We start from the raw sequence: 10,851 nt of genomic DNA on the forward strand, positions 1-10,851 counted from the left end.
CAGCTCTGAGTTTCACCAGGTGATGCTTGTGCCCTGTGAGCCTGACTCTTGGCCTGTGGTGTAAGTTTTGCAGCTTATATGTCTTCAAACATGGAACCACGTTCTATAACCTGGCGGTTAGAGAGTTTTCAAGGTGGGGTTTGTCATGGCACGTGGACAGGAGGTGGTGCGTGAATGAGGAGGCGGGCCCACACACAGGCTGTGACGGAGGAGGCCCAGGACACCTCTCCGGTGGTGACACATCACGTGTTCACCTCCTTACTGCCCGCCTTCAGGGGGAGGCCCCGATGGCCCTTCTGGGAGCTCAACCCTGATGTCAAGGTGGCTATTTTACTGTGGGGGGGAGGGGTGGTGTTGGTTTCATCCTTGTCCCTGGGACTGTGATTAGCTAGTCTGAAATTTTAACACTGTTGTCCCCCTGGAAAGGGTGGCCTTGCTGTATCGACTATGAGGGTCAACAGCAGGACCAAGGTCACGCTGACTCTGAATTCGTGACATCTGCAAAGGGTGTGGCAGCATTTCTAGGGGCTCCTCTGGAATTGCTCTCATCCACCTGCGTGGGGACGTCCTCCCAGCCCCAGGGCCGGACCTCTGTGGGGGCCCAGCGCATGAGGAACCCCGGCAGCAGACTGACCAGGACATGGAGCCAGGCACTGGCTGGGACCCGTCCACATGAGGTCGCCTCAGCCTGGCAGTATCCTGCCAAGGGTCAGGGCTCCCCACGAGGATCCCTTCTAGGTTCTGGCGGCTGGTCCCGCCCTCATCCAGCAGGCCTGGGACCCCCTGCATTCCAACCTCGTGATCCTAACTGGAAGGAGCTGGGCCCAGGCAGACCCAGCATCTATTCTGGGGAGGTGGGGACAGCCCAGGTGTCCCACGGATTCAGGCCTTCCTGATGTACATTCTCCAAGAGCTTCTCATGGATCTTTCTAGACTAAAGCAGATTTCACAAGGCTTCCCTTGTCATGATCTTTGAGAAAAGCTACAAGGCAAATACAGAAAATAATAGCCTTGGAGAGGGCCTGCTTCCTTGATTTCCACTCACGTTATTTTTTTTTCTTGAATAATTTCATCCGTGACAGTGTCTGTGGTCAAGTTGCCCGGTTTCTCATGCTTATTCCCGCGTAGATGAAACATATAAAGTGTGAGTCCCTGGGGTGCCAGTCCCTGGGGTCCCCTTCCCCCTCTGCTCCCCCCATCTTCCCTGCTGTAGCAGGGCTGGGGACCCCTGTGCCAACCTGACCAGATCCCCCTTGGAGGCTGCAGGAGGCCGAGGTCACCCCTGGCCACTAGATGGCATTCCAGCATCGCTTAAGGCAGACCCCGCTGCTCGAGGGCACAGGGTCTGGGTATTCGCTGCTAAATGCCAGGCTTTCAGAGACATTTCTCATGAGTTGATTGATGCGATGGCAAGTGGCAAAATGAAGGAGATATTTGTAGGATACCCATGTATCTATACCTATTCCCTCCTGTTTTGTCTAGTGAGTATCACTGTGCTAGAATTTATTAAAACGTATCCTTGGACTTCTTTCCACCAGGCATCCTTCCATGGTGTCCTAGGCTGGATGCGGTGCACTGGGGTCCTGGAGCTCAGCTCCCCATCACCCAGGATGTGACTGCACCTTTCCCTCTCCTCTGCCCCACTAGGCGGGTGGCTCGACCCTGCTATGGAATGACCTGGGAGCCTCTGCAAGCAGCAGCCCTTGCCCCCCGCAGGCTCTGGTTAAATCGGTCTGTGGTGCAGCTTGGGCCCTGGTTCCCGGGAGATTTGAGCCTCCCAGGTGAACCTAATATTCTGGCAAGCTGGAGAACCGCCCGAGGGCAGAGGTTCTAGCCGTCCTTTTCCTATGGGGCGCTCGGTGCCTGGTACATCTGACACCCTCCAGGCGCTCAACAAACGTGTGCCCGGCAAGAGGATAGAGATGGGTTTTCCCCTGAGATCTAAAGGAAAGACAGGCTTTCCAAAACCAGCTTCCACCACAATGACGGGTGGAAGGGCTCTGTATCTGTGCTCCGCCCACCTGATCTCGGCCCCATCCTGGAACCTGAGACTGGGGTGGGGGGCAATGTACGCAGGGAGATGCACCCATGGGGTCGGCAGGCATTCCCGGTGGAGTCCCAGGAATACCAGTTCCCTTGTGCGATGGCCTCTGGTCCTGACGATGTGGGAACAAAGGCAAATGACAAGTTGAATTTCCTTACTGCCTACAGCCCACTGACAAGTCCTTGAGACAGGTAGTGACCTTCCTCTGGGGGCTTTGCCCGGACGATGACACTTTGCTATGGGCAAAAGGCACATTTAGCTTAACGTTATCCTTACCCGCCCCGTCCCCGCCCCCAGGATCCCGTGAGTCTATATTAATATATAAAAATTCCTTTAGAAACTTCCTTTATGTCTACCTCCCGAGATATATGTGGCAATCATCCTCCAAGCTTCTGGCCCTTGATATCCATCTGAAGGGTCTCCTGACAGTTTGCACTCAACGGCAATAAATGACGTTTCCCTGGCAACAGCCAGCCCCTCAAGGTCCTGGACACCTTGCTTCCAAAATACCTTAGAGACTTGCGCTGTCCCTAACCCCCTCCCAAGCTGAAGGTGTATAATCAGTGACCTGCCACAACCCCGAGGCAGCTCTTTCTGCCCACGGGTCCTGTCCCTTTTGCACCAAAGATGTCTCAAGAATTCTTTCTTGGCCGTCAGCTCCGGACCCCTACTGCTCTCAAACCCCATCACTGAGGGATGCCAGCCTGTGAGCCCACCGTCCTGCCTGCACCCTGGGAAGCTGCTCCCGCCCCACTTAGCCTGAGTTTGGACCTGGGTCCTCTCTGGAGCCCGTATGTGTGCACGCCTTCGGTGATGGAGGCAGGAGACTCAGAGGGTTGGTAAGTGGCCTCCAGGAGGGGCCCCGCTGTCCTGCCCCTGAAGGTACCCTTTCCCTGTCTTCTGTTTCCTCGGGATGCGTCTCCTCCAACCCCACTGGAAGAGTTTCCCAGGCCCTGTTAACAAGACAACCACAAAGCCATAATGGAACCACCGAAGGCCCTGTTAATACTTAACCCAACCGCGGTTTCCACTCCCTCTGGAATGTAACCTTTAACCTGCCAAATTGGAATTTCCTGGAGGCCATCCTCTGCAAGACCCCTTCCCCCTTAGGAGGGCGACCTTGCCTAAACAATGCTAATAAATCCCTTAAAAAAAAAAAAAAAAGAACCTTCTCTCTGTCCTTAAAATCTTTCCTTTTCTGCACCTGGGCAGAGCATGTCTACTGGCTGGACTGAATGCTGCCCGATTCAGGGGTTGCTTAATAAAGCCAATTAGGTCTTTAAATGTTTGAATTTTGTCTTTTAACAGCCCAGAGGGGTCGACTCAGGGACTTCTTCTTTCTTTAAAAATTATTCCTTTCTTGGGGTTCCCACTGGGCCAAACTGAGACAATTTAACCATCTAATATTATTTGTAAAGTGTTGAACAAAAAGAGAGAGAGAGAGACCTCCTTTAGAAGAACCCAGCTAATAAATGTGGAAGGAATTGGAGAATCTCCATTGTGTGACCCACCGGTGAGGTCATTTGCTTCCCAGCAGGGATGTTCAGTGGGTGTATAAATCACTGGTGGGGGCTGGAGGGGGGTGCTGGGCACACAGGGCTGGTATGTCAGGCACACGGTGAGCAGGGGGGAGACCCCTTACGGTGGAGATCCCCGCCTCTAGGCCAGGGTCACACAGAGGGACACAGCAGGAGGAGGGGCACAGTGCCGGTGCCCACAGCAAGTGACTGAATCCAGCTGAGGCGCTCGATCTGCCTCTCAGACCACAGGAAATTCAGGGACAGAACAAGGGAACACACCTCAACAAACCAGATCATTCTACAGGATGATGCATCGGGGCTCTTGAGAGACTCCGTGTCAAGACAAAATAAGAAGGTCAGGGGCTAACAAGCAATACCTGACTATGACAGTGAATTTAGATCGCAGCCTGCTTTCAACAAAAAGAAAGACAAAAGGACAGCAAGACTTTCTGGCCATACTTGGGGATTTTTGACTATGGACTGAAAACCAGGTGATATTATGGAGTTATTAGAAAGTGTTTTAGGCACGGTCGTTTTGTGGTTATGCAGGATACTGTCCTCATTTTGAGGAGCAACGTGCTGAAATATCCAGGGGAAATGTCACGATGTTTACAACTTACTTCCAGATGGTGGGCGGGGAGAGAGAGAGAGAGAGAGAGAGAGAGAGGGGAAGAGAAAGCAAATACATAAAATAAAAATTGTTGATTCTAAGAGAGGGTGTGTGGGATGCTCCTTAGATTACTTTTTGGACTTTCCTGTGTGTTTAAAAACTTTCATAAAAAGTTGCAGGAAGCATCATCTCCCGCCTCTCCATCCCTCTGGGCACAGAAGGTGTGTTAGTGGCCCGGGGCTGCCCTACCGGAGCACCGCAGTCCAGAGCCCATCGGCACACCGCTGTGTCTCCGTGCGAACTTTTTTTTTTTTTAAAGGGTGTAATTTAGCGGCGTGAGCACATTTACAGGGTCTGCAAGCAGGCCCTCGGTCCAGCTCCAAGACGTTTTCATCTCTGTCAAGCAGTTACCCTGGCAACCGGCAGTCTGCTGTCTCCCTTCCGCACATTTCATAGAAATCTGATCATACGCTACGTGGACTTTCGCGCCTTCCACTTGGCGTCTCGTTTTCGAGGACCCGAGCTGTGGCATCGGTAGAATCCCGGTCCTTTTTATGGCTGAGTCCTAACGCGCTGTGTGGATCGATCGCACTTCATCTGTTCGTGTGTCAGTTTCTGAGCATCTGCTGGGACCTGCTTTCCTGACTGCGCCCCGTCCCAGGCCTGGTCCAGCACCTGTCTGTCCCGGGGAGCGGTCCTGGCCCTGCCTCCTCCCTGTGTCTGGTGAGCCCCGGACCCGCCTCCCTCGAACCGGAGCAGGGACGGCTGGGGTCTGGGGGCCTGTGGGCCTGCTCTGCGGCCTCCTGGGTGTGGACGGACGGAAGTCTGGCAGTCAAGGTGGGCTCCCGAGACCCTGAAAGCAGGGTGCAGACAGCGGCCCGCGTGCTCTGGGTTTGGAAGTGGCTGCCCGTTAAGCCCGTCCCCACCACCCTCCTCCCTGCACGCCGGGGTGGGGTGGGCCTTGGGGAAGGGGTTTACACCGAACACCCACACCGTGTTGGCCTGTAAGCAGGTGCTGTGACTGCCTGAGCTGTGGAGTGAGGTGGGTGTTCCTGTCCGGGGGTGTTCAGATGGGGACACTGAGGCTCAGAGTTAAGGGCTGGGCTCAGGTGCCCAGTTCGTGGGGGTGTGGCCCTGGCACCGAGGCAAGCTCCTCTGAGGCAGGACGTAGGGACATCTTGGCGCGATTTGGCACGGGCAGCAAAGGGACGCGGTGCAGTTCATTTAGGTTCGAGTCTCCCGCTGGTGGTTAGAAACAAGCAGCTCACACTTGTCTTTCTCCTCTGAGTGCAAGCAAACGAGGGAGGTGAAAGCGACTGGGCTCAGAGAGGACGGGTCAGGGGGAGGGGCTGTGCTGCCCGCCCCAGTGTGCAGCCTGGACAGCCACTCAGAGCCGCTCGGGTGGAGGGCGCTATGGGCCGCAGGTGACCCCGGAAGGTCCCAGCTCCCCTACCTAGTGCTGGGTGCCCTCAGGCGAGTCACGGAGCCTCTGGGCTGCTGGACTCTGAGCATCCTTCTAGGCTACTGTCCCTCGAGGGAAGACAGCTTCCAGTTTGCCACCACAAAGATGCAACTAAACAAGGCCAGCTGCTTTTATTAGGATTGAAGGGAAAGGAGCCGTGGAGGGGGGCGGGGGGAGGCTTCTGGAATCATGTCTTCCTGTGCCGGGCTGTCCCCCATCCCCAGAGGGCTCAGCGCCTCCTTTCAGGGGGGAGCAGCCTGGCCGGTTCACGACATCCCGGGGGGGCTGCTGTCCTCCGGCCGAAGCGGCCCACGGGCCTGATCCTGCGGCCCGCGTACCAGGCGGGATCGATGTCAGGGTCTGGGAAGGAGAGAGCGAGAGCTTGTGCGCGGGCGTCCGCGGGGCGTCCCCTGACACGTGCGTGCCGTCTGTCCCCGCAGGTGGCAGGCCAGGTCACTTCTGGGTAGTGGGCAGCTTTGGGAAATGGGAACTCAAGCCACGCAGCCATCCCTTCCTCCCCCGCCCCCCCCCCCCCCCAGGGTCTCGTGCCAGGGGCGGGGAAAGCCAATGAGCCCCTCAACTGTGTGCTGCGCGCGGCGGCAGGGGCGCTGGGAAGCAGGTGACCGGGCCACTCCCTAGAAAGGCCTGGCGAGCAACAGGCCGCACCCCTCCCAGGGCAGGGGCACTCGTGGTGAGCCACGGTCCCTGGGGGGGGGGGGGGGGCGGGTGAAGGAGGCTGATGCCCAGGGTCGGGCACTCACTGCGGATCTCCATGGAGTGCGGGTGGGTTTGGCTCGCAGCCCCCCGCAGGGCCAGTCCCAGCAGCAGCAGGCCCAGCAGCCAGGCCTGCAAAGCCTTCATCCCTCGGCTCCTGGCTCAGGGCCGGCTCGAGGCGGGATCCCACCCGGGAGGGCACGACCTGGGCGCAGGGCAGGAGCAAAGTTACGTTACACAGCCTGCAGGGCGGGCGGGCACAGAGGTGGGAGCCTTAGAGAACGCGAGCGCGGCGTGCGCGAGCGAGAGGGCGTGTGCACGCGCATGTGAGTGTACGTGCGCGCGAGCGCATGCGTGGGACCACGCGCCTGTGTAGGACACGAGAGCGCGCGCGTGCGGTCACAGGCCCGTGCACGTGTGAAGCGTGGGGTGCGCGCGCAGCCGCCCTCCGCCGTGACCTGCTCTGAGCCGCGCAGGAGCGGGCCCGGGCCCCGACGTGGCGGCCACACCGGGCTCTTTGCAAAGCGCGTCGCCCTCCCCGGGGCCTCATTCTGTGCAGCGAGCCTTACGTGAGGCCAGCACGCGTGTGTCAGCCTCTGACGGGCTCAGACCCGTTTGCACCACCCTCGTGTCATCGGAAGGAACCTGGGAGGTGTACACGCCGTGGGTGTAGAGAAGTGGGCTGTCTGGGAACGGCCCTGGTCTGTCTGTCTGTCTGTGTCAGGGAGCCGGAGGGACTGGAGCTCTCTGTACCGCTGTGTGCACCCTGTGCACACAGGCAGGTGGGGCAGAGGCGAGCAGGGTGTGGGGAACTGGCCGCCAGGGTTGCTGCAGAGGCCCTGGGCGCAGGGGACGGTTTGCCTGCCAGGGACGTGGCCAGGGGCGGGGGTTCCCCGGCGCAGGCTGCTTTCCCTCACTCAGCCCAGGACTTCCCGGCACCTAGTCCATCGTGTCCCCACAGGTCAGCTGGTGGTCGGGCTGTGGAAGAGTCCTCTGGCACCCTGTCATCGTCGGGGGACCTGGCCCTCCTCCCGCACGTGCCCCCACCCTCGGCACTTGGGGGGGGGCATCAGAAGGCTCCTGAGCACCCTGTGTGTTCCAGGGAGGACCCCTCTGCCGACCTTGACTTTCCAGGTTGCCCAAGCCCCATGGAAAGCGCTTTTGGTCTGAGAGATTTAAAATGCCCACCTCTCTGTTGGGGTGTCACACGCGGGGTGGGAATTGGAGGACACGGAGGTGCCACCACGAAAGCAGAGTAATGTAGAGACCCATCCGGACGGGCTGGGCTGTTGCTGCTCCTCTGGGCAGGACCCAGGCCGGTGGCTGGCCTCATAGGAGGGGTAGGACGCGTCCTGGCCCCTGGTCCCCAAGGACCTGCTTCTCTTCCGCCTGGAGATTCTTGCCTCCAGCCCACTGGGTTTCCTGCTCCGCATTGCCACAGGGGCACAGGGACAATTCTGCCCTTTGTCTCTACTGTGGCCAATGCTGGAGCATCGGAGCTGGGCAGGTGGGTGCCCCTCAGACACACAAACCCCTGGCTGCAGGGAGACCCTCCCGCCCCAGCCCTACAGGGAGGAGAGTGACAAGGAAGGGGCACAGAGAAACAGGGTGGGGGTGGGGTGGGTACTCACCGTGGGTCCCCACGAGCGTGCTGCGCGCGGCGGTGACCCAGGCAGGGCCAGCTCACCCCCTTTTATAACCCGAGGAGGAAGCAGCCCACCCCCCAGCTGCCCCCTGCCTCAACCGCATCCCCCTCCCTCCCAGGGTGGCATTGGGACAGAGTCTCCGCTTTTTCTTTTCTTCTATTTTTTTTTTTTAAACTCATCAGCGACGTGATTTGTCCCTTCCTGGGTTATATAATCTCATTTGGGTCGAGTGGTTTTAAAACACATTAGCCTTCCTTCTTCACACGGGCCTTTGGGCTGATGGCAAAGTCTGTGCCACGGGCGGGGCAGCGTGGGAGCACTGCGGTCACAGAAAGGTGACGGGAGAGGCTGCCGGGGCCTGACCCCGCTTCCCAGGCCTCAGTCCCCGTCTGTCCCCCACCTGTGGGGTCTTCACAGCTGCATTCATCACATGCAAACCAGTGCCGTCCTGTTTCTGTAACACACAGAATGCTTCCTCCCAGGCTTTCCAGTCTCCATCACTAGTGCTTAGAATGAGCAAGTTTACTGTGATTATAAAGGAAATGTATTAACTTTCACTATAAAATAAGAAACAAGTTTGTACTAAAAAACTGTTTTGAAAGTTTATTTATTTTGAGAGAGCGAGAGAGAGAGAGAGAGAGAGAGAGAGCAAGAGCAGGGGAAGGGCAGAGAGAGGAGAGAGACAGAATCCCCAGCAGTCTCCTTGCTGTCCGTGCAGAGCCGGACATGGGGCTCCAGCTCAGGGACCCAGGGATCACAACCTGAGCCGAAGCCAAGATTCAGATGCTTAACCGGCAAGCCTCCCAGGCTTCCCCACTGGCTGTTTCCAGGCACCCCTACTAGCTGGATTTGCTGCTAATACTTTACTTAGGATTTTTCTTGTCTGTTGTGTTCGATTCTCCTTTCTCACACGGTCTTTGTTCTGTTTTGAGGCTAAGGTTTTGCTAACCTTACAAAAGAGGAGGGGCCCTTCCCCCTTTCCTTTGTTCTGTGAAGGAGTTTGAGGAAGGACACGAGTTTGGGGCTGTTTGGGGGAGGGAGAGGGCAGGGCTTGGTGCTGATAAGAGGGGAGAGTGGGGGGGGGGGGGGGGGGGGGGTCATGGGTTGGGGGCTTCCTGGCTCCAGAGCTCGGTGGGCTGAGACAGGAGCCCTGGGGACAGGGAAATGAGTTCAGTGGCGGCAGGTGTTCGTGGATCCTGAGGGACGGCCGTGTGGCTGTGTGATTGCTTTGTGCATCCGAGCTCCTCAGTGGGGCCTCGGCCACTGCGGGAACATGGGTGTGAACAGAGCTAACGGCTGGGCAGAGGGTGAGCTCACCGGGGAGGAGCGGGGAGGGGGGGAGGAGGGCAGAGAAGGGACGGGATTGGGCAGCAGGAGGAACCCAGGGATCAGCCCCGGGGGAGGAGGCTTGAGCACAGAGGGGCGGGTGTGAGGGCGCCTCCCCGCGGGGCCCTTTGCTGGGCCGGCTGTGGATGATGCCCCATCCTGTCCTTTAACTGCCCTGCACACGAGAATTCAGACCCCTCCGCTGTCCTGGCCCCCCTGCTTCTCCAACACACTCTTGTCTGCTGGGGATCGGCAAACCTTTTCTGCAATGGGCCTGACGATGAACACATCCGGCTTTGTGGGCCGGGGTCTGTGTTGTAGCTGCAGGTGAACTGAACCTGAGTAGCTAGGGCTGGGCACCTGCAGGGCTGTTTCACAACACCAGGCTGCTGGCTGGATTGGGCCCCCGGGCCGCAGTCAGCTGCCCCCTGTATTTCTAAGGGGCACATTACTCATTATAGGTGTGGGCCAATGGTCCACCATCGAGGGAGGCCCTCGGGCCCTGGTGGGGAGACCACAGTCCGATTTATGAATCCCACGTGTACGAGGTCGCTGGGTCACTTGCATGGGATCAAATGACCTGCTCCCCTGCTAGTCAAGGCAGATCCCGCCCTAGGCTGGCAGCACCCATGAGAGACATGGCCCTGCTCGCTCCGTCACTTTGTGTCTGGAAGGTGACTGTGACCGCTCTAGGGAAATAGAACTGGGGCTGAAAAGCCCGCCAAGAGGTTCGTGGTCAAGAGGGAAGCCTCAGAAACGTCATAGGGGCATGGCTGCCCCTGGGCCTCCCTGGCCCTGCCCTTCCTTCCTGAGGCTGGGTCTTGTGTCCCTCTGTCCTGACGGAAAGTGCCGTGCATGGCTCATACACTCGCCGTCTCACCTGGGCTGGTTTGAGTGGGTTCTGCTCCTTGCAATGAAAGGAACCCCACACTGGGGAGACCCTCATGAGCGGACCCCTCTCTTGGAGTGAACTTGATGGCTTTGAATTCTTGGAACTCTTACCCTCAACCAGGTGGGTTCCCGGGCATACTCAGCAGGGAGCACGGTGGTGGGTAGCTGTTTGTGGTTTTGGTGTTTGGACCATCATGGTGCAGTGGGTTGAAGAGTGTCCCTCAGAAATTCACGTCAACCAGGAATCTCAGAATGTGACCTTGGAAATAAGATCTTTGCAGGTGCAGATGGAATCACGTTAAGATGAGGTTGTGCTGGGGTGAGGTGAGCCCTAAATCCAGTCCCTGGCATCCTTAGGAGAAGAGGAGGGACACACGGTGACACCAGGAGAAGGTGCTGTGAAGACAGAGGCAGAGACAAGCCAGGGACAGGTGGAGGCCACCGGAAGCTGGGGCAGAGGATGGCACGGATCCTCCCTCAGAGCTTCCAGAAGGACCCGGCCCTGCCGGCACCTTGACCTTGGCCTTTGGCCTCCTGAGCTGTGAGAGAACACGTTTCTGTCATCCTCAGCCACCTTGCTTGTGGTACTTTGTTACATCAGCCCCAGGAAATGAATGCAGGAGTCCGTAAGCGTGTCT

General features: G+C 58.1%; 1 protein-coding gene across 1 annotated transcript; it reads right to left on the reverse strand.

Moving 5' to 3' along the window:
- Window positions 1-5,742: 5,742 nt before the first annotated feature.
- On the reverse strand, window positions 5,743-6,666 carry PRLH (prolactin releasing hormone). The gene is made up of 2 exons (XM_049616203.1): window positions 6,398-6,666; window positions 5,743-5,996 (listed from the first exon to the last, which is right to left on the reverse strand). The coding sequence occupies exons 1-2, from the start codon at window positions 6,495-6,497 to the stop codon at window positions 5,866-5,868; spliced, it is 231 nt and encodes a 76-aa protein (XP_049472160.1). The 5' UTR covers window positions 6,498-6,666; the 3' UTR covers window positions 5,743-5,865.
- Between the last annotated feature and the right edge of the window lie 4,185 nt (window positions 6,667-10,851).

This window comes from Panthera uncia (assembly GCF_023721935.1).
Source record: "Panthera uncia isolate 11264 chromosome C1 unlocalized genomic scaffold, Puncia_PCG_1.0 HiC_scaffold_3, whole genome shotgun sequence".
Classification (NCBI taxonomy): Eukaryota; Metazoa; Chordata; class Mammalia; order Carnivora; family Felidae; genus Panthera; species Panthera uncia.

Coding starts and splice junctions, on each gene's coding strand:
- PRLH (XM_049616203.1), bottom strand. CDS start 6,497: ATGAAGGCTTTGCAGGCCTGGCTGCTGGGCCTGCTGCTGCTGGGACTG. Junction 5,997..6,397: donor GCACTCCATGGAGATCCGCA/GTGAGTGCCCGA, acceptor TCTCCTTCCCAG/ACCCTGACATCGATCCCGCC.